Raw genomic sequence first — 20504 nt, 5'->3', positions numbered from 1 at the left:
GTTCAACTTCGGTTTGCAACGTTTAACCCGGAAGCAATGGGTTGTCCTGCGGTCAGAGTGACGAGACCAGGGAGAGTGAAGAGAGGTCCTATGATCTACTGCGATCGACATTGGAATTGCTCAAGCTGTCAGTTGTACGTGATACGAAGTGCCTCGACTCCGCATGGGATGCCGAACGAGTAATGATAAGTAGCGTGTCAGCGTGTCTGCATTAAACGAAGACCAACACTGTTAGATGCGCACGCACTATACCCTCATGGATTCTCTTCTACCGAACCACGAGGGCGAGGAGGAGAAAAAAAAGCTAAAAAAAAAAGCGTGATTTATAAGCCATATCATGTCGCATGTCCGAGATTCGGGTGATATGTGATAGGCGCGAATAGGTGGAAGCGGAATTAGGAGAAGAATCCAGGAACAATAGAAGAAAGGGTGCGGGAAAAGTTTAGGTACGAGGATAAAGAAGAGCAACAAGAAACAGGGAAAACAAACGGAAGAGCCGGTCAGTTGACTCAGTTCGGCGTAAGAATCTTATTGAACTAAGAAATGGCGCATCGGGGAAAAACTTTTTTTTAGCTGTTCATTGTTGGTTGATTTGTATGTACCTCGTAGTCGAGATGTGTGATGCCTTAATAGGAACTATACATTTGCGGATTGGCATGGGAATAGAGAAGAGAAAAAAAAAAGTGGAATTGTTAAGTCCGAATTAGGATCAAAAGATGACCGGTTCGGTTCGGTCTTTGGCCATATGACTTTCTAATACCTGTCCATCGTTGCTTGTTATTGCTTATTGTTACAAGTATTTCTTTATACATGTAGGTACGGTACCACATAAAATATACTGCATTACATTCATAAACGGCATGAGGTAGATAGCCCAAGTAATACAGACAAGTTCTGTATCGAAGCGGAAATAGCTACCTTGGGACGCAAAGTAAAAGCAAAGCGAGGAGCTCCGACCCCTCCGAGATGGCAAGTGGGGCGAGTTAAGGGACCGGCCGGAAGGGTAGGGTTTAGTGCTATCGACTCATTTAAGATGCAGCAAGAACGGACAGTTAGAACCTTGTAGTACCTGCTTGGATCCACCTGGGGGATAGGTCATATGCATGTACTGCTACTTCGTGCTTATAGGACCTAATTGGGACAAACGTACGAAGGGAAAAGAACATACTATATACATGTATTTCACCATTTCAGCAATTGAATGTATGCTAGCCACAATACGCAAGTATTGGTCAGGTTAAGTACCTGTTTTAGGAGGGAAAAAATCATAATAATGTAATGCAACGTTGAACGAAAATTGTGATATAGGACCGAGATGTCTGGATGTACTATGTAAGTAACTCAGTACAATACATTGCATGTACTTGGACCCTTTTATGCTACCTAGAAGAGCTGCTCCTACCTGCTCAGCATGTACATCTTACATTTTATACTTTTGTTAGGTATTACAAGTTACAACAGGTGGAATTACATGATTAAGGTACGAGGTATGTACCGCATCTAACTATCTGCTAGTCGCATAACACGAGTCACAAGGCACAGCATCAAGTTACTTAGGTTACTTAAAGTCGTCCAAAGTAACCGAAGTCTTACCCGTCGCCTTTACCTTATATATTATATTAACCTGAATTACCTTGCCTTTCTCCAACTCCGAATTATAACCTAACTGGAATTACCTAACCTACCTGCCTAGGTACCTACATCATTAAGCATTATATGATACAGACTTACATCCTGATTTACATACCGACTTACATAGGTTAGGTACCAACTTACATGCTACCTACATGCGAATTACCTAAGGTAAACCCGGATGCATTGTCCTTACATCCACTTTAAGCCCTGTTGGACTTGATAATCCTCTTTTTCATTCTATTATTACAGTTATTATTACCTCCTTTCCCCTAGTTTCTCTAGCTCGATCTACAGTTCGATAGTTTCTCAACCTACGTACACCCTATTACATTACCTATAAGAGCATTCCTTCGGGTCGCTCGGACGAACCATCTCCCAATCATACGACGGGAAGACCTTTAACATGCGAATGGTAATCTGCTAACTTGGGTCCCGCCAAAAAAAAAAAAAAAATAACAAGATTGACTTGACTCATCATCATTTCAAAAGATCTTCTCTCAGCGCGTCTATGTTTATGTAAAAATCAACACTTACACATACTTTTTATTCACAAAGTCCTCCTAGACCGCGCGAACAAACGCAGACCTACACACATACAATACGTGGAAACACACACAAACGCACTTGCTCTTTGTTTCCTTTCTTCCCCCTTCACTTATATCTAACCACGTACCTTAACTTTACACTCCACTGCGCATCATCAAACAGCATTAGCAGACGCAAGTACGGGTACAAACCCTCCCTTTCCATCCATACCCTCTTGTACAACACCCATCAAACGTCTATTTATTCCCCGCCTTTCTGCTTTGTTGTACATACATAGTATATCAAATACATCGCGTTGGGGAACTAGAAATCAATGGCCACTATATCTGCCCCTCAACCCGCTATCACTCCTGCGATACCTGGTCGGAATGACAGCAGTGATAGTTCTCGTTCCAGCCAGACGAGTACAGAGAAGGTCAAGCTCGCCTCTTCGCTTCACAAGTCGTCGCTACCAAAGCAGCGTAGTAGCCATGGAGGCCATACTCAGGTAGACCGCTCTGTCTCGCCCAAGAGGTGGAAGACATTTATCAAGGCCTTTAAGCACATCCACAACTTGACTCCGAAGGAAGTAGATGATTTCATGGCCTCGTATGAGATCTACAATCTGGATTGGGCCAACGAAGAGGAGATGATCAAGGCCTTCGGTCCCAACTACCAACAGCGTGTCGGAGACTGTCTTTGCGCCTACTATTCGGTGCTCAACCATCTGTGTAGTCTGGGCGATGTGGAGAAGATGTACATTCCACCTCTGATGGACAAGAAGGCGTCGGTATTAGATAACCAGCTGCTCTACGAGGAGTCTGTCGCAAGGGATATCGGGCTGAAGCCAGGGATGAAGGTCTTGGATCTTGGATGCGGCCGCGGACGTGTAGCTGCGCACATGACAAGCTTCAGCGGAGCCCAGGTGACTGGCCTGAACATCGATGCGAATCAGATCGCGCAGGCAAGGGAGTGGAACGATCGGTGCGGTTTTGAGAACGAGTTTGTTGTTCACGACCAGAATAACTTACCCTTACCTTTTGCGGACGAATCATTCGATGCTTTCTATGAGATCCAGGCGCTCAGCTTATGCAAAGACCCCTCGGCCACTTTCAAAGAGATCTACCGCGTGCTGAAACCCGGCGCCAAGTTTTCGCTGCTGGATTGGGTCAGCCTGCCGCCGTACAACCCGGAAGATCCTGTGCACGCGGGCCTCATGCGTCGCGTCAAGCCCCTGATCGGCGCTGTGGGCACGCCGACGCCGGCGAGTTTCGAGAAGGCCCTCACAGACGCCGGATTCACCGTCACGAGATCGGACAACCCCAGCATAGACGGCCTGCAGGCTCCGCTCATCGACAGGGTCGACATATACTTCCGCTCCGTCAGGCGCGTCATTCACGGCCTCGTCCGCGTGCACGCCCTGCCGCCTCACTTCAAGATCCTCATCGACAGGTTATGTCTTGACGGACAGGCCTTCGTGAAGATGGATAACATGCGTTTGATCACTACGACATATCGTATCATCGCGGAAAAACCGTCAGTATGACGAAATCTCTCCTTTTGTTGAGAAGATCAAAAGACCAACAGGGTTGATGAGAGTAACAGCGAGAAAGCAGAGGAAGTTCTTAATTTTATCACGCGGGAGTGAGGCGCAGTTTCTAGGCAAGTCGGGAGGATCCCGGCCCCATTTTCTTGGTATGGGGGGCTCTTTTCTCTCTCCAACCTCACCAACGTCATGCCATCCGCACCCCCCACCCTTTTTCTTTAGGTGGGGCGGGCAAGACGATGATGGTGATGATGGTGATGATGTTATTAATAGGGGACTTTCTCATCTCCACCTCCACTTCCTCCACACACTGTTTCAGTCAAAAGAATCAACAAATATCCTTTTATTATCATCGTCATCGCCAACTCTTCGATTCGAGTTTCTGTCCCTAAAGCAACCCTTTTAGATCTCGATAAAGCATTAATCGGCATTTTTTAACCTTACTAGCATTCTGCATATTGCGTTGCTTCTTTTTTTTCTTTTTTGGAAGAGGAAAGGGGGGGAGAGAGTCCTGTTCTGCTTCACGTCGCCGCCTTTTTTGCCTTATATCTAATTACGCACGCCGCAACCAACCACCACACCAAAAAGGACGGGTTTTCCTTAATTGTCCTAAACTAAGATTTTACGAGTTAAGGACGGCCAGGCCAATTGAGAGGAAAAGGGGAAAGAGGAAGGGAGTTGGTTTCGCTTCTCTTGTATTTTTTGGACTCCCAGATACCAATCAACTGCAGCCGGAGTTCAACTTCATTTTTCCAAGCAAACCGATAGAGAGGTGGAGAGAGAGAAAGAGAGAGACGTCATGGAGTTCGCTTCGCTTTTAACATGACATGAGTACATAGGGCGGCAGTGGCAGTAGTAAATCCAACAAATATTTCCTCAAGCTCTTTTTATTCCGTTCGTCATTATCATAATGTTGGGAATTGCACTGCACTCCCTGATGGAATTTTCCGAATCGTGTCTGCATATCATAACCTAATGTTTGAGTGATAATCAGGGGCCACTAGGTACCTACATATATACATGTTCGCCGCACGAAAATCACGATCTGCGGTGTTTCGATATCTAATTGTTTGCTGCGAGAAAAACGCATTTGACTGTATGACGAACAAGGGGGAGTTCATGAGCTTTTTTTTTTCTTCTTTTTCTCCATCATTGAAAATTTACGCCAATTTTAATTGTTTAGTGTATTCTCTACCGTCCTCCTGACCCGAAAAAAAAAAGACAATTGCCCGAGTGGCAAAAAAAACCAAAACGAAAACCGGACCTGAAAAATCCACATATTGTTCAAATGACCTGAAAATCATAAACGGGTCTATTACCCGTCTGCCCGTTTTCCGTCGTTGATACCCAACCCCCCTCCCCAATATACCAAGAGGTAGGTACCTAATAACCCACCAAACTCATCTTTTTCCCCATCCGTGCAGCCGTGCAAAATTGAGTTACGTACGTCGTGGGATGCCGCGCCCAACGCCCGTTTGCGGCGGCCGAGACGTCCTTTGTTGTGGAGTTGGTGGCGGGCATTCCAAGGCGTAGATGGACCCGCGTCTACGGCTCACAAACCGGAGCGTGTCCCCCAAGAAAGGGCAAAAGCGGAGATGATGAGGAGGGGGCCCAGAAAAAGAGGAACGCTTAGATGGATGACATAGCTCCTGGAAGCTCTGGAAAATAATTTTTTTTTAGTTCGCAAGCAATCTTCGTAGCTTTCCTAAGCTTGGTTGAAATATTGCTTCTTGCTCTTGTAATACTTCCGTACCTCTCATATTCATCATTCTGCAAGTTATCGAGCCCCCTCCGGTACTTATAATAGCAGGTAGCTACCTACCTAGTTAATAGGTATCGACTCACCCATTGAGCCTCACCTGTAACTGGTAGCTATTATTATATTGACTTACCTACATACTTACCTCCCTCCCAATGGCTAGAATTGGAGAAGTGCGTCCAAAAGCCATCGAGCCCCTGGAGGGTTCCGTTAGCGACGATGAAGAGCCCAAGACACCATCTATGGGTGGCGAGTCTCTTTTTGACTACTTTCCTTTCGAAGAGATTGAAACTCCTCCGGTCGTCAATCTGTCAGTTGCTACCGAACCCGAAGACATTCTTCTCCCGCTCAAACTTCAATGGAAGAGACCTAGCCAATCGAGGCTAGAAAGTCTTCCTCAAGTGCATCGGATCATGGATTGGGTTATGGGCCGAAACGTATTAATACAAGAGGATCAACCACTGACTCAACGGTTAGCTGAGGCTGGCGATATGTGTAAGAGTAGCTTAGGAGAGGAGGGCAAAGTGCATCTCAGCGAAAAGTTAATAAAAGAGGACTTTTTTGACATTGGAGATGTCAGTGATATTTGTCCTGCTTGCACGACACCATATTGTCAGGCTCTCGACTCCCTGCCATTTAAGAGTAGTCTGAAGCTTGGATATAACGACCCGGAGATGCATACCTGGCTCATAGGAGATAAGTATGTTATGACCGAGGCGGTAGACGACGAATTATCCGAAGACGCAGATGTCACATTAACCCTAGCCACAGAGCTTGTCAAGAAAGCGACGAGAGTACCCGTGCCTAATATAATAGCCGGGTGGAAGGAGAACGGGAAGGTAATGACTATCACCGAGAGGGCGCCAGGCCAGCGGCTTTATGATATCTGGTGGGACCTGCGAGAAGACCAGAGAGAAAGGATTGCGAGAGAGGTCGCGCGACACATAGACCAATGGAGGCGAATGACAGCAGACAGAATCTCAGCCCTCGGCGGTGGCCCTGTGCGGCGCCACCCTCATCTGTTCGGGCTGTCGGAAGAAGGGTTCGGTCCTTTCAGATCTGATAAGCAGGTTTGGGCTGCCATCTATAGACGATTGAAAAGAAGAAACGTCAGCGAGGACCTGATACAGATCTTGAAGGACTATATGCCAGAATCAGCACCCTGTGTTTTCACACATGGAGACTTGTCCACCACTAATATTCTAATTCACAATGGCCGAGTCTCCGCTATCCTGGGGCTCGACAATGCCGCGTGCCTCCCGGTGTGGGCTGAGCACGTGGCGGTACACTTTTGCTACTGCAAGGAAGATGAGCAATGGAAAGCGATGCTGAGCAAGCACATGAAGAGCTATGCTAGCGCGAGGGATTGGTGGATGCTATGGAACGCGGTCGAGAGGAATGCATCGAAGAAGCACATAGCCGCCCTGGTAGCCCGCTGCCGAAAATGGCAAAAGCCGCCGCGAAATAAACGGACCTTCGATCCGGAATTATCCAAGGAGAAGGAAAGGGAAGATGCTACTACCGACTTGAACCTCATGCCCGAATCACATCTGCAGTCACCCGTCCAAACACGTCCTCATAATGCCTATAGTCCGACCAGAGCAGCACTTAGCAGAAAGCTATTGAAAGGGAGAAATTTCTCAGAATTGTTGAATGATATGAACTGGGAGTCGGCCATTCACATAGGATCAGAAGAGGGCGATAATTTGGCAGCGATAGGAGAGACATGGGGACAAGGCCTCGTAAAATGGGAAGCCGTTAGCAAGGAAAGCAGCGAAGATGACGATGCATATGAAGCCAAGCGTGTAGGGATTGAGAGGTGGCTCTCAGAGAGTGAGAGAGGGAGGATGTATTTCGACAGACCTTTAGTCGTCCAACGCTTGTCAAATGACGACCAGGATACACCTCCGCTGGTAAGCCCGGCGAAAGACCCCCCTTGGAGAGAAAGACAGAGATCATTTGAGCGACCTGACAACAATTCGAAAGGTCTAAGGCCGTTCAGCTTGCCTCTGTCCCACCTATCAGAAAACGCTAAGCTCAACCCGCAAGAAGTAGATCGAAAAGGGGAGGGTGTTGATGAAAACGAGTCTCGTGAGAAATTCATCGAGGAGACTCTTCGTTCTCTAGAATCTGGCCGGGAACATGTCGTCGTCGAAGATACTATAAGCCCGATTCCTCAGAAAGAAAAGGAAGAAGCCAGGCAGAGCGGAGGCACTGAGAACAAGCGGTCCTCAATTTTTCGAGAGAAAACCTCTCCGGGATCATTATATTTGACACTCGCAAACGCGGCGGCCCAAGGGAAAAGCAAACGATATAGAAGGAGTATCTCCGAGGAGCAAGCATCATCGCCGGAGGTGCATACCACCGATAAATAGGCGTTTTGCAATGAGATCACGGCCATTGTTCTACTGAAAGCCATGATGGAAGGGATTCCCATCTCGCCAAGTTCCTAATAGATTTTAATTGGACTTTGCGGGAAAGGTGAAGCGTCAAGAATAATATACAAATCTGATAATATAGGTCAAGGGATTCTTGGCTGAAATACAATCAGTACCTCTTGAAATAATAAAAATAAATATATAATAATAATGTTAACCTACCCTCGATCAAGCAAGGAAAGCTTCCCAACCTAAAAGGAGCTAGAATATCCTTTTTTTTTCTTTTTTCTCGATATGTCTATAACTTCCAATCGGTTCTCTCTCTTGGTCTGGCATGAACATAGAATTTGCTGCGATATATGGAATTTTGCAGAGTTTCATGTTGGCTGACATGATGAAGTTCTTAACTTCCAGATTAGTGGGGTTGAATCTGGAGGGATTTAGTGCATGTAATGGGCACTGTAAGGCTGCCCATTAGCTGCATTGTATTGTACATCGTCCCTGCCATCTGAATTCTAACGCACCTGCCACTAAGAGCTTTAGCGCGCAGAATCGCGTCAAAAAAGATGCCCCCCCTAGCCAGTACTTAATATTCCAAAACATACTCTTATTTTCATTGCTAATAACGCTTTAGCAACATAACATATTAATTTAATATATTGTAAACCTGCAGAATAATACTAAAGCTATCTTATAATAATTTTTTGATATTAAATTGACCTAGAATTGACTTTTTTACATTTAATTGAAGTTGTAGTAGTATAATTGTATTTGGGTTTAGGATGGGGCATCTTTTTTGACGCCATTCTGGTGCGGTACGCCTTATACTGATACCGCCTAGCGTGCTAGGGGTAGTGCCTACACATTACAACTAGGTACCAAGCATGTAGCACTTGACATATCTGGAGAATCAATCATATCAGGCACCTTCTGGCATCGGTCTCTATTTCTTTTATGTTTACCCTTTTCCCCAACCACACTTTTTCTATTGACATGACCATTTTTTGTCTGGAAGGACGACAGGAAACTTCGCGAGACTGCCCCTTTTGATCAAAAACATAATGTTCAGTCGAGGTCGCTACATTTGATTCATGAGTCTAGCAAACACAAAGTTGAAATCATTATTTGCACAGGTTTTGCACAGGTTGACAAACAACCTTTCGAGGAGTGTTTGGAACAAGTGATCGGGACAAATGATATTACACCCAGCAAAGAATACCACGATAACAGAGAGAATATTCAGCGCCCTCTTCTTCAAATATCTCAACTTTCTCTGTGACTTGTTGTTATTGACGGTCGTGAATCATTGATACAGACTATACCTACCTAACCTAAGGTAATCATAAACATGGAGCACCCGGCGGAGCCAGTCGACTTGAACGAGCTACGGAAGGTATTCATAGACAGAGTCATACCTCCCCACTTTGAGGAAAGGCTGCTCGATTCTCGTAAATTACGCCGAGCTCTATTGGAGTTGACAACACAGGATGAAGTTCATCGCTTTATCAAAAATGGGCAGATGTCGTCGCGACTTCGTTCTCGACTTCTTAATGAAGCACCAGTCACATCAGCAGACACATCAGCAGACAAAACAACACCCAAGCCGGTATTCACAGCTAAGCGAACCTTTCCGCAGAGATCAGTCCTTTACAGTTCAGGTCCGACTCAGAAGCCAATAGATTCGGTCGGTAATCAGCCAGTGGTTTCAACCACTCCTACTCAGTCCCAACCAGCCAACGTTGTGAGTAATGTTCCACAGGTCCCTTCAAGGAATATCTCGTTGCATAATATTTCAAAGCAAGTTGAAGGTTCTATGAAGTCACTTAAGCCTACGTCTCAACTTAGCCGACCTCCAGCAGCAGCAGCGGCGGCGTCGATTCCTGAAAGAGCCCCCCAACAACCGAAACTTAGCCCCCTGCTCGGTAAGTGTACCAGACATAACGACCATGCTGGAAGCAGCTAACATAGAAATATAGACCCTCGTATTTCTAACGATCAGGGTAAAGGGCTGAAGAGAAAACAAGATGATAACACTCCAACAACAGGTCAGATCTTTATACCTACCTCCCTAATCGACTTAATTAATTACTCTAGCTTACCATTACTATGTAGGAGTTTCCTCGAATTCGCATCCTCAGAAGAGTCGCAGGCTTGATTCAGTAAATATTTCCTCCAAACTCTTCCAAAACTCACGATGCTACTTCAACTAATACCCATTTTAAGACAGAATTACTGGTTGGCAATTGCGAACGCAGCGTATCGAAGGGGAACCAGGTCTTAGATACTAGGGGATCTTCCAGTATCCCCTCTAATCCTGGCCATGATCATTTGACGAGCACGGAGCCACAGACGAGCGAAGATGCCGATGAGTCGGATGATGACATTCTTCTCTATAGAATGACCAGACCTGGGAAAGTATCTAAATCCGGTTGGAATTATAGGGTTTGGACTTGTAAGTTACCTCTGTTAGCATGTGGTTTTTTAGACACGTCAACTAACATAGTCAGTTCCATCCGGGGAAACCCAGCCTACTTCTGGTGCATTGTTGCTCAAAGGCTATACCCTTCATGATAACCCTGCTGCCCAGTGGATATGTCCAATACGTTCCTGCCGTATTCTATTCACGAGACTTGAAGGCCTTGGAGCTCATTTCAATGTGAGTACCCTAGGTTTTGGAATTATCTGTCATATTAAAACTTACCCCAATGATAGACTGTACACAGAGCTTCACTTCTCAACGACAACGACGACGGCACTCTATCTATCGTCAAGAAGGTAGAGGCCGATGGTATTATTATGCCTGCTAAAGTAGTGTCCCGAAAACCATTGGATCCCGGCGAATCTCCTTTGAAGGAACCTTCCTTCAGTAAACCAGCCATGGTAGCTTCTTACCAAACCCCATCTACCTCTGCTATATTAGGTGCAAACACACTTATATCCGAGGATGATATTGGCAAAGTTGGCATGGCACTTTGGAAATATGTTCAAGGTCATCTAATCAATACACCGTTATCCCCTATACCGCAATCTAACGGCAAGTACAAGATTCTTTAGCTACCTAGCTAAAACTTTCTTTACCGTATAAACCTGCTCGTGAGTCTAATCGTTGCGCTTGTAGATGTACGAATGCTTTTGAAGTACATGGTCCATATTCGAGATGTTGTATGGAATACCAAAATCCAGACCAAGTTTCGAGAAGCCGATGCCAAGTATATCTCTGCCATAATACTGCAAGTAGCTGGACAGAAGGCTCAGGCGCCTTGCGATAAGTGCATGGAAGGAAAGGGGCCATTCCAAGGATGCTTCGTTCTGCCTCCCAACGCACCATGGAGCTTGCGACAATTAATAACGGGTTGTGCCAACTGTCATTACAAGAACAAACATTCACAATGTAGCCTAAGCATTAGTTCACGAAAGGCAAACTTGGAGCTTGAAGTGAGTCTTCTCTGAAAGATATCTAATAAAAGGGAACCGGGCCAAGCTCCGTTACTAACAGTGAGAAGCAGTCAGAGAAACTACCAGAGGGAAGTAGTCATAAGAAGAAAAAGGCCATTCAGCCACGAGGCCCCTCGCTATCTGGCTCGTCTCACGAACAAAATCTGATTTCGAACCCCCCAAACGGCATCAATATGACATCTACATCTACTGCAAACCTAGCACAGATGCTTGGACTAGAGGCTTGGGAAATCGCCCCCGGTCGTATTAGTGATGAGCAAAGCGATTCTGTCGATAGTAAGTAAATGAAAATATCCACGTTGGAGCAATCAACACCTAGGGTCGTATTGCTGTTATATCGCTTGCTAACTCGTCCACAGACTTCGCATTTTCGAACTCCTACATGGCTCAAAACCAAGCTGTGCGAATCGGTCACGGTGTCTCCTTCCAGGTCATCACCATAAAGCCCGGTACGGTTCATTACTGGAGTGCCAGCGCCAACAAGATCCGAATATGTTCGGTAGCGTCGGGCAAGCTGCAGATTTCTATCCATGGCCAGGAGTTTTCGATAGGTCCCAACGGCATGGTTAGAATCAGACCAGGGGTGGAGTGTACTGCTGTGAATAAGCTGTACATGGATGCTACAGTTCACGTTACCACTTTACCAGGCGATGTGTGCGGATGATGGTTGAGGGTGTTGTTTTATATAAATAACTTAGACCGAGAAGTCTGCTGCTAGTGGTTCTCGACTAAGTTGGTGTCGTTGACATGGAGTTTATAAGTGCTGATATTACGAGGCACATGTTGTTTCACAGACATCTAGGTATTGTGATGGCAAGAAGGACCAGCAGGCAGTTGAAGGGAACCTAAACAAGGGCTTACGCAGAAGTAGCTAAACGTAACCATTGCGTGATATAATATGTAATGATGGGAAAGGTTTGATGCACTCATCGACCAAGGAGATTCGTAATAGGAACGTTGAGGTTGAGACAGGTGGATAGATGTATTTACGATTAAGTACTATCTGTGTGGGTATAAATAGTACCCTTTCAAAGCAACGTCCCCCCTTTGGTAGCTCTAAGCAGTGGAATATCTATCTATGAGTAGTAGCAGCCTGAGCCATTGTGGTTATATACACACTCTATCAAGAACAGTGACGGTAATGAACAAGGTTAAGAAGAATATTTTGCAAGTTCTCAACAACTCCCCCTCCCCCTTCCCCCCTCCTCATCTCATTTCAACTTATCTCACCTCGTCTTAGAAATCTGGCTTTCTTTTTGCTTTCACCTTACCGCTTCCGAGACTTAAAGTTAAGAGAGGTTGGAGATGGCGAAGTCGGGCTCGCCGCGGTAGGTGGTGGCGTAGGCGGAGCCGAGGTTCTCGAGGGGGAAGTCGGCGGCGGGCCACTCGTGGAAGCCGGCGGCGGTCTTGGGGCCGTCGTAGGCGTAGGTGAGGACGACGCGGTAGCGGCCCTGGGTGCCCGGCAGGGAGGGGTCCTGGCGGAACTGCCAGCGGAAGGCCGGGTCGGCGCACTCGGACAGCGGGACGGAGGGGAGCGTCGAGGTTGAGGTCTGGTCCGAGTACGCGCAGGTCGTGCGGACGGAGGTGTTGGGGATGGCGACGTCGAAGGAGATGCTGAGGGAGGGGGATTGTTAGTATTGGTTGTGGTGGGAGATGGGGGATGGGGGATTGGGGGGAGGGAAAAGGAAGGGGGAGGAAAGGAGGGCGGCTTACAAGGCTCCGGTGCCGTGAGGAAGGGTGTTTGCGCTGAAGTTGGTGACGTCGAATTCAGTGGGAGCTTCGGCTCGCTCGATCACAGGGGCTCCAAAGACGGAGGCGGCTCCGAGGAGGATGGAAGAGAGGACGGCGAAGGACTTCATTTTTACTAGTCGGTTTGATTTGTTGTTTGGTTTGGTTTGGTGATGTATCACACTGGTATAAGTGAGTGAAGTAAGAGTGAGTGAGTGATGATGATGTTATATATCTTTGATGATGTTGCTGTTGTTGGTCTGACTGACTGATAGAAATCTTTTCTCTGACGAGAGCAGACATAAAGCTTAGGTATGATTATATACACGTTCAGCTCGCCCTCACCCTCGTATCTCTCGTGGCAGTGCTGTTATTTCTTACAACCCGTTTACGATTCCCGTATTCGCTGGCTTACGATGCTGAGTCCTTTGGCTTGGCGTCGTGACGAGACGGTGGAATGAAGTCATGCCACATACCATGAACCCGCAATTCCGATTCCCACGGCCGTACCGAATTTTGAGGCACCGGGATGTATTGTACTGTTGCGAGTTTCGCTTTGGTGCTGAGCGGCCCGAGTAGCAAAACAGGTATTCGACGACAACGACATTGCATCGTCTAGACAAGAAAGTGCCGTGCCCTTTTCGCTCCCTTCGCTTAACCTTTTACTAAGATACGTTACTTGGTATGGAGCAAACAATGCAGTTACGAGGTGAGCGGTGTCCCGTAAATTAAACCAACTAAACGGCCGTGTGATGGCAACAGCAATGGCATCATCAAGTTTATTGCTTCTTATTGCTTCAAGGAGAAATAATTTACGTAAGGTCGAAGAGGAACCACTGCATACACGACTATGTTAGGTACCTCTTTAGGTACCTAAGTTAGCTAAGACATCTGCTAAAGTCTGGGGCAATTTTAGCGTTCATTACACTAGTTCCCGTAGGGCTGTAGCACGTGGATCCTGGATTCCGGCAGCTTCCTGCTCAGCCCTCCTGCTATTGTACCAATGAGACGCCCTAAACACGTCCATTAAACTTTCCCCCTTTAGCAGCTGCTGCGTGCTAAAAATAAAACCATCTCGTGTTGCTAACCCATGCTCGTTTACTAATCGCACTATTGATTTAGGTGGTTATGTTTAGACCAATCACCCTTTATAGCGATTATGGAATCACGAGTTTCGCGATCAGGGGGAATTATTGAGTTTGCCTCTTTTCCCTTTTACATAGTAAATTCTCGTCAATCGGATCTAAAGTTGGCTTGGGTAGTTTTCGGCTCCGCATAGGATGGTAATTGCCGGTTAGGTACTACATTGGGATATTTTATAGAGATTTCCTCTTAAATGTTTTTTTCTGAGACCTTACACTCCTTCCCCAACATTTACCCCTTTTCTCATTCCTATTTCTTTGTTCGAATGCCATAGCCAATCCCGAATTTTTCAATAGTCTCTAGGATTCATGTCTTTAGTTGGCTCACTCTTAAAGATGCACCCGACGTATAATCGAAGAGGCGAAATGAGACGATCGGGGTTAAATCTGTCTCCAGCATCGTTGGCGAGATGTGGCGTCCGCTAAAATGCCTGTACGAGACTAATGTCTGTTCGGTCTCCTTACATCCTGATCTTTAGGTTCTTGACGAATGACCAAAAATTAGCGTTCTATCATGGCCGGAAGGAGAATTCATCCCCAAGAATGTGAAGCCACCATCCTATCCGGTTGGAGCCGCCATCCCGGTGTTGAGAAAGAATGGTCATTGTGTAGACGACTCCTTAGCTTCACGCTAACTACTCGAGATGTCGCAAGGGAACTGTGGGATAACAAGCAACTTCAAGTTCGATTAATAAGCCTCTTATAAGTAGGTACCGAGCTTAAGATGATTGTTTGCTCCACCTCGAATAGGCCCAATAGGGGGCAACGAATATTCTTCGCTAAATCTTTGGACTTCCCCCCGCAACGTATGCGAGAATGTGGCGCGGTATCCACCGGCTCCGGGTCTCTCCACATTGGGGAAGCCATCAACTTAGTGTCTCCCGTTCGGAGATATTAGATACCTAGTACCGATATCTAGAACGCGCAACGCGCAATACAAAGCGCCAACGTTGCAAGGGTCTGGATTATCGGTCCTATCGGGACTTCAGCTGCGGTGGGTAGGTCTAGGTAGTCGTTACATGGAGGGAGTGACCCGACATGACGGGTTGTCTTTGTTTTTTTCTGGTCACGATGGCGAGGGCTTTCCCCGCGTTGGGCAATACTTACCCGGCCTGTTTGGTCCTGGACGTCCTGTATCGAGCTTACCGCCACCCTTTGTTCGCCAGAGCCAGGCTAGTGCTTACAAGGGTACCCTTCATCTCAATACCCCATCTACTGCCCCCCCAAGCGCGTACATAGTAGAAGAGCATCTCAACCCTTCTTCTACATCTGCATCCCCGCTTAGAACTTTTCTCCAAGTAGCCCTTTCGTTCTAAGGAGCTTAGCTATTCTCAATGGCGACCGAAAACACTTTCAGCGACTTGGAGAAGAATAACGGTCCTGAGGCCAAGGAGCTCGAAGATGGAAACTTGAAAGATGTAAGTAACAAATACGTGTGACCTAACAATCTTTCGCTGTTTCTCACAGCTATATTAGGAAGCGGTCGATACTGTCAATGCTTCCTCTGCCCCTGAGCGAAAGTTGCTATGGAGGCAAGACAAGCGCATCGTGCCCTTAGCCGCGGGCATCTACTTCCTTTGCTACCTGGATCGTTCCAACATCGGTAACGCCAAAGTGCTCAATTCGGCAGTTCATAATGATATGCAAACCGAGACCGGGACCTCGAACTACCAGTTCAATATTGCGCTCATGATATTCCTGATCGGCTACTTCTTATTCGAAGTGCCGTCAAATATTCTCCTCAAGAAGCTTCGCCCGTCTAGATGGCTTGCCTTCCTCATGTTCTCCTGGGGTGTTATCACCATTGGCATGGGCGGTGTCCATAACTACGGTCAGATGACTGGCGTCCGCTTCCTGCTGGGCGCCTTTGAAGCTGGTCTTTTCCCTGGGCTAGTGTATTACTTGACATTCTGGGTGAGTTCAAATCAAGAGCCCTCGAAGCAATCAATTTTCTAGGGCAATTACTAACTACGGGGCCCCTTATAGTACAAAAGCGACGAGCGTAGTGTCCGAGTAGCTTTCATTCTCGCAAGCGCCACTCTTGCTGGCGCTTTCGGTGGAGCAATCGCTTATGGAGTTGGCCATATGAACCAGACACGCGGCCTCTCTGCTTGGAGATGGCTTTTCATGCTGGAAGGTATTCCCTCATGTCTATCAGGAATTCTTGTATGGTTCTTCCTACCAGACTACCCCGAGAGAGCTTCCTGGCTCTCGGAGACGGAAAAGGATTTAGCTGCGCAGCGACTATATCTAGAGGGTTCCAAAGGCTCAGCTTCTTCGTTGACTTGGGATGATGTCAAGGCTACACTAACAGACTGGCGGTTATACGGACATTACGCTATTTACTTCGCGGTCTCCTTGCCTTTTAGCTCTCTTTCTTTATTCTCACCTTCAATCGTCGCCGGCTTGGGTTTCCACGACCTAGAGGCCCAACTGATGACGGTGCCTCCCTGGGCCGCTGCTTATGGTGAGTCCCTAAGATAAAACGCGCAAATATGTTTGATGCTAATCAAGTAGTATTCCAAATTCTAATTTCATGGTCGGCGGATCATTTCAACGCTCGAGGCTATCACTGTGTCATTGCCGCGTTAATTGGCGCAGCAGGTTTCTTGGCCTCTGCCGTACTACCGCCTGATGCTTACACCCATCGCTATGGCTGCTTGATTGTTGGAACCGCTGGGGCATTTGGATGCGTCCCCCCAATGCTTGGCTGGCTAACCTCGAACATGTGGAGCACAGCATCCATTGGATTGGCCGTGGCGCTCAACGTCAGTATCGGCGCAGGTCTCGGACAGATCCCTGGAGTATGGATTTACAAGGCCGAAGAAGCTAAGAAAGGCTATCCAACTGGCCACGGTGTGAACTGTGCCATGCTTTTCGTTGTGGCTTTTGGCGCCCTCGGGCTGAGGTATTACTATGGAAGACGTAATCGGACCCTACTGGCTGCAGCTTCTGAAGGCATAATTCCTAGATTATACAAGCTGTAACTTGTGCTTATGGGATCACATATCTCTATCAGCTGGTACTTAAGAGAGAAGGACACATGTCTTCTATGACATTATCATAAATAGGTCTCAATATAAGAGAATATAACCGTCTTTCTACATGAATCAATTCCCTCTGATGATATCTAACACTAGACTAGTAAATTCCTTACAGCATACTTCTCGCGAAATATGTCCTCTATGCCAAGCCACACTGCAGACTAGTGACAATATTCCCGGCACATCGACTTAGCTACGTAAGCTCCCTTGCTTTTGACATGCTTTTCTAGCCAATCGTTGAAATTCTTGGGAAATCCCACGCAAGCTCACTGCCAAATTGTCCTAGACACTTACGACAGACGTTGGATTTGGCCGGGACCTGCATTCGGAATCAACCGATCAGTACCTCGGGGGCTAACCAGATACCCTAGGTAGATACTGGAATTCCAACCCCGGCTGGAACGAGATTCTCATTGATCCCGCGGGTAAGAAAACCCCGCACTTGATAATGAATACAAAGAAGTAAGGGGTCGTAATCAGTTGGAGAAGAAGCAACCTTAGGCTGCCTGGCCTAGCTAGACTGGGCCAGCTAAACTAGACCGTTCCACGAACCTAGGTACTCTATTGTCCGATAGTAAATACCGTTCTGGTGGATATAGATCCCCCATGCTTTTACCCCAGATGATATCTTCTGAGGTTACGACTTAGGGTACCAGCAGCACGGTCACACAGGGATACAGTCCCACGCTAATCCAAGGTCTTGTATATGACCAACCTCCCTCGCACACATGTAGCATAGCATGCCAAGGTAACCCACGAGCTCGGTCATGTATGGCCGGTAGGTCCGTGAACACGAATATATACATACATGCGTAGACGAAATACATATTAGCTACCTAGATGTAGGTTTCTGGTGGCATATATACATATTCCTTATATATATTATTCTGACTTCTGCCTGAAGTCACGCATCGAAGCGCTCGCCCCCCCTCTCCCCCAAAAGAGAAGTTTCTAATGCCAATCGGTGTGGGAAGGGTGCTGCATTCGCGATGATGTGCTCAGGCCTTCTCCAATCTTCCGTCAGAACCCTTACAGTGGCGGCCTTGGCTGCTACTGCAGCTTCTTCTACGTCAGCTGGGAGTAATTACGATAACGACAACACCAACAACATCAATCATGACAATATTCGTAGGCAGACCGGCGACTCGAATTGCCATGAAGACACCTTTGCCAGCGTGCTTCCGACCACGGCCAAAGTAGAAAGGGTCGAGCACATCAGCGCCGGTAGCTCATTCGGCGAGCCTGATACGGATCTTATGTACCCGACCCCGCCGACGAACTTACCAGAACTGTGCGCTGTTATCATCTCCGTGGTTTCATCCCCCATTTCTTCATATAGATATGGCATATTCCTTCCCGCGGACTGGAACGGCCGCTTCCTCGCTGTTGGCAATGGAGGGTTCGGAGGCGGTATCAACTGGATGGACATGGGCGCCGGTGTTAGGTACGGGTTTGCCGTCGTATCAACTGACACGGGCCATAACTCAACTACTGCTGATCTGCGTTGGGCCCTTAACAACGGTGAGATGAAGACGGACTGGGGCTGGCGTGCTCTGCACGGAACTGTCGAGCAAGGCAAAGACCTCGTTACAACGTACTACTCAAAACCCATCAGTCATTCGTACTATAACGGGTGCTCGACAGGCGGTCGGCAAGGCCTTAAAGAGGTGCAAATCTCGCCCGATAGCTTTGACGGAGTGCTAGTTGGTGCCCCGTCTTGGTATACGAGCCATCTCAATACTTGGGTTTGCAAGGTTGCCACGTATAACTGGCCCACCAGCGCACCCAAGCATATCAACTGGCAGACGCTACCGCCTATCGGCTCCGAGGTCGTACGTCAGTGCGACGACCTCGACGGCGTGAGCGACGGTATCATCAGCTCTCCAGAGAAGTGCAACATCAACTTCGACGCGTTGCGATGCAGCAACGGCAACAGCGACGCCATATCCGACTTCGCCACGTCTAGCAACTGCCTGAACGACGCGCAGATCGACACGTTGAAAAAGATGTACGCGGGATTCACCATCGACGCGACGGGCGAGAGCGTGATGCCGGGGCTCCTCCCGGGGTCCGAGAACCAGATGTACACGCTGCTCAACTACTCGGACGCGAGCCCGTACGGGCTGGGGTACGTGCGGTACTTCGTGCTCAACGACCCGATGTTCGCGGCGGCGCAGTACAACGACTCCCTGCTGCGGCTCGCCGAGGCGCTCGACCCGGGCAACGCCACGGCCGACGGCTACAACCTGACGACGTTCCGCGACCGCGGCGGCAAGATGCTGCTGTACCACGGCGCCGCCGACGGCCTGGTGCCCACCACCGCCGGCAGCCTGTACTACGAGCGCGCGGTGCAGGCCACGAGCGGCGGGGACGTGGGCGCCGCCCGGGCCTTCTTCCGCCGGCTCGAGGTCCCGGGGATGCAGCACTGCGGGCTAACCGCCGTCGGGGCGCCGTGGGCGATCGGCGGCGCGGGGCAAGCCGCCTTCCTGGGAAACGACACGCATTCGGTGCCCGGGTTCGCGGACGCAGGGCACGACGCGCTGCTCGCGCTCATGGACTGGGTGGAGAAGGGGACGCCGGTCGACCAGGTCGTCGCGACGGCGTGGAAGGAGCAGAAGGACGCGTCGTCGGGGGTGCTGAGGCAGCGGCCCGTGTGCGCGTATCCGGATACGGCGACGTGGGATGGGAAGGGGAATATGGATGAGGCCGGGAGTTGGAGTTGCGGGTTAGTAATTTTTTTTTCTTTTTTTTTCATCCGTTCCTTTTGAATTCCCTTTTTCGTTTGAGTTCCCTTGTGAGAGTCGTATAATTACTGCAGATTGTGCTGATATTATTATCTATCTAGTTCCGGTGGCGGCAGCGGTGGCGACAACTCTAGCCAGGTAGAGAATGGCGCGGGTTCATTGGCGTATATGAACCCCTTTTCGGGTATCGTGGATGTGTTGAGGACTTTTGGTATATGACTTGAGTAGAGGTGTTTGTTTGTAGTGGTCTCAGTTGGTTGATTTTAGATTTAGTGAGCGTGCTATATGGAACGGGTTGGTTGTATGCTGTATATAGCTGTTATGAAGACGTATGAAGATGTATGTAGCGACTTAGAGGAAGAGCATCCGCAGTGAATGACTGGGTAACTCATACCACCGCGTTTATACCCAGTTCCCTTAGGTCTCTGCTCATGGATTTATATGTTTTTACTTAGACTCGTGCAACGAAATGCTCTGGGCGAGCCTAAACGGGTAAGCTAAAGGCCTAAACGTTACTCAAAATTGCCTCTAGGTAGTTAGAGATCTC

At 48.0% G+C, this 20504-nt stretch overlaps 6 protein-coding genes across 6 annotated transcripts; 5 read left to right on the top strand and 1 right to left on the bottom strand.

Annotated features, from left to right (window-relative positions):
* Window positions 1-2494: 2494 nt before the first annotated feature.
* F4812DRAFT_452150 (S-adenosyl-L-methionine-dependent methyltransferase) lies at window positions 2495-3706 on the top strand (the record flags this gene model as incomplete). The annotated part of the gene is made up of 1 exon (XM_047936307.1): window positions 2495-3706. One exon carries the CDS (start codon window positions 2495-2497, stop codon window positions 3704-3706), a length of 1212 nt encoding a protein of 403 aa, XP_047787917.1.
* Window positions 3707-5620: 1914 nt separating this feature from the next.
* Window positions 5621-7840, top strand: F4812DRAFT_461293 (uncharacterized protein; the record flags this gene model as incomplete). Its single annotated transcript, XM_047937840.1, has 1 exon — window positions 5621-7840. One exon carries the CDS (start codon window positions 5621-5623, stop codon window positions 7838-7840), a length of 2220 nt encoding a protein of 739 aa, XP_047787916.1.
* A 2080-nt stretch (window positions 7841-9920) lies between these two features.
* F4812DRAFT_103859 (uncharacterized protein) lies at window positions 9921-12170 on the top strand. The gene is made up of 7 exons (XM_047929282.1): window positions 9921-10002; window positions 10067-10295; window positions 10351-10499; window positions 10556-10877; window positions 10962-11278; window positions 11347-11575; window positions 11659-12170. Exons 2-7 carry the CDS (start codon window positions 10241-10243, stop codon window positions 11961-11963), a joined length of 1377 nt encoding a protein of 458 aa, XP_047787915.1. The 5' UTR covers window positions 9921-10002; window positions 10067-10240; the 3' UTR covers window positions 11964-12170.
* Window positions 12171-12563: 393 nt separating this feature from the next.
* F4812DRAFT_103846 (uncharacterized protein) lies at window positions 12564-13341 on the bottom strand. The gene is made up of 3 exons (XM_047929281.1): window positions 13297-13341; window positions 13013-13210; window positions 12564-12913 (listed from the first exon to the last, which is right to left on the bottom strand). The coding sequence occupies exons 2-3, from the start codon at window positions 13156-13158 to the stop codon at window positions 12589-12591; spliced, it is 471 nt and encodes a 156-aa protein (XP_047787914.1). The 5' UTR covers window positions 13159-13210; window positions 13297-13341; the 3' UTR covers window positions 12564-12588.
* A 1848-nt stretch (window positions 13342-15189) lies between these two features.
* On the top strand, window positions 15190-17362 carry F4812DRAFT_103818 (MFS general substrate transporter). The gene is made up of 4 exons (XM_047929280.1): window positions 15190-15587; window positions 15646-16083; window positions 16156-16636; window positions 16687-17362. The coding sequence occupies exons 1-4, from the start codon at window positions 15504-15506 to the stop codon at window positions 17154-17156; spliced, it is 1473 nt and encodes a 490-aa protein (XP_047787913.1). The 5' UTR covers window positions 15190-15503; the 3' UTR covers window positions 17157-17362.
* Window positions 17363-17722: 360 nt separating this feature from the next.
* On the top strand, window positions 17723-20503 carry F4812DRAFT_103723 (tannase-domain-containing protein). The gene is made up of 3 exons (XM_047929278.1): window positions 17723-18055; window positions 18118-19938; window positions 20059-20503. Exons 2-3 carry the CDS (start codon window positions 18203-18205, stop codon window positions 20174-20176), a joined length of 1854 nt encoding a protein of 617 aa, XP_047787912.1. The 5' UTR covers window positions 17723-18055; window positions 18118-18202; the 3' UTR covers window positions 20177-20503.
* The last annotated feature ends 1 nt before the right edge of the window (window position 20504 follows it).

Source organism: Daldinia caldariorum, assembly GCF_022478825.1.
Source record: "Daldinia caldariorum strain CBS 122874 unplaced genomic scaffold F4812scaffold_14, whole genome shotgun sequence".
NCBI classification, from domain to species: domain Eukaryota; kingdom Fungi; phylum Ascomycota; class Sordariomycetes; order Xylariales; family Hypoxylaceae; genus Daldinia; species Daldinia caldariorum.
Note: the sequence above shows the minus strand (reverse complement) of the source record. Positions and strands in the feature narration are given on the sequence as shown.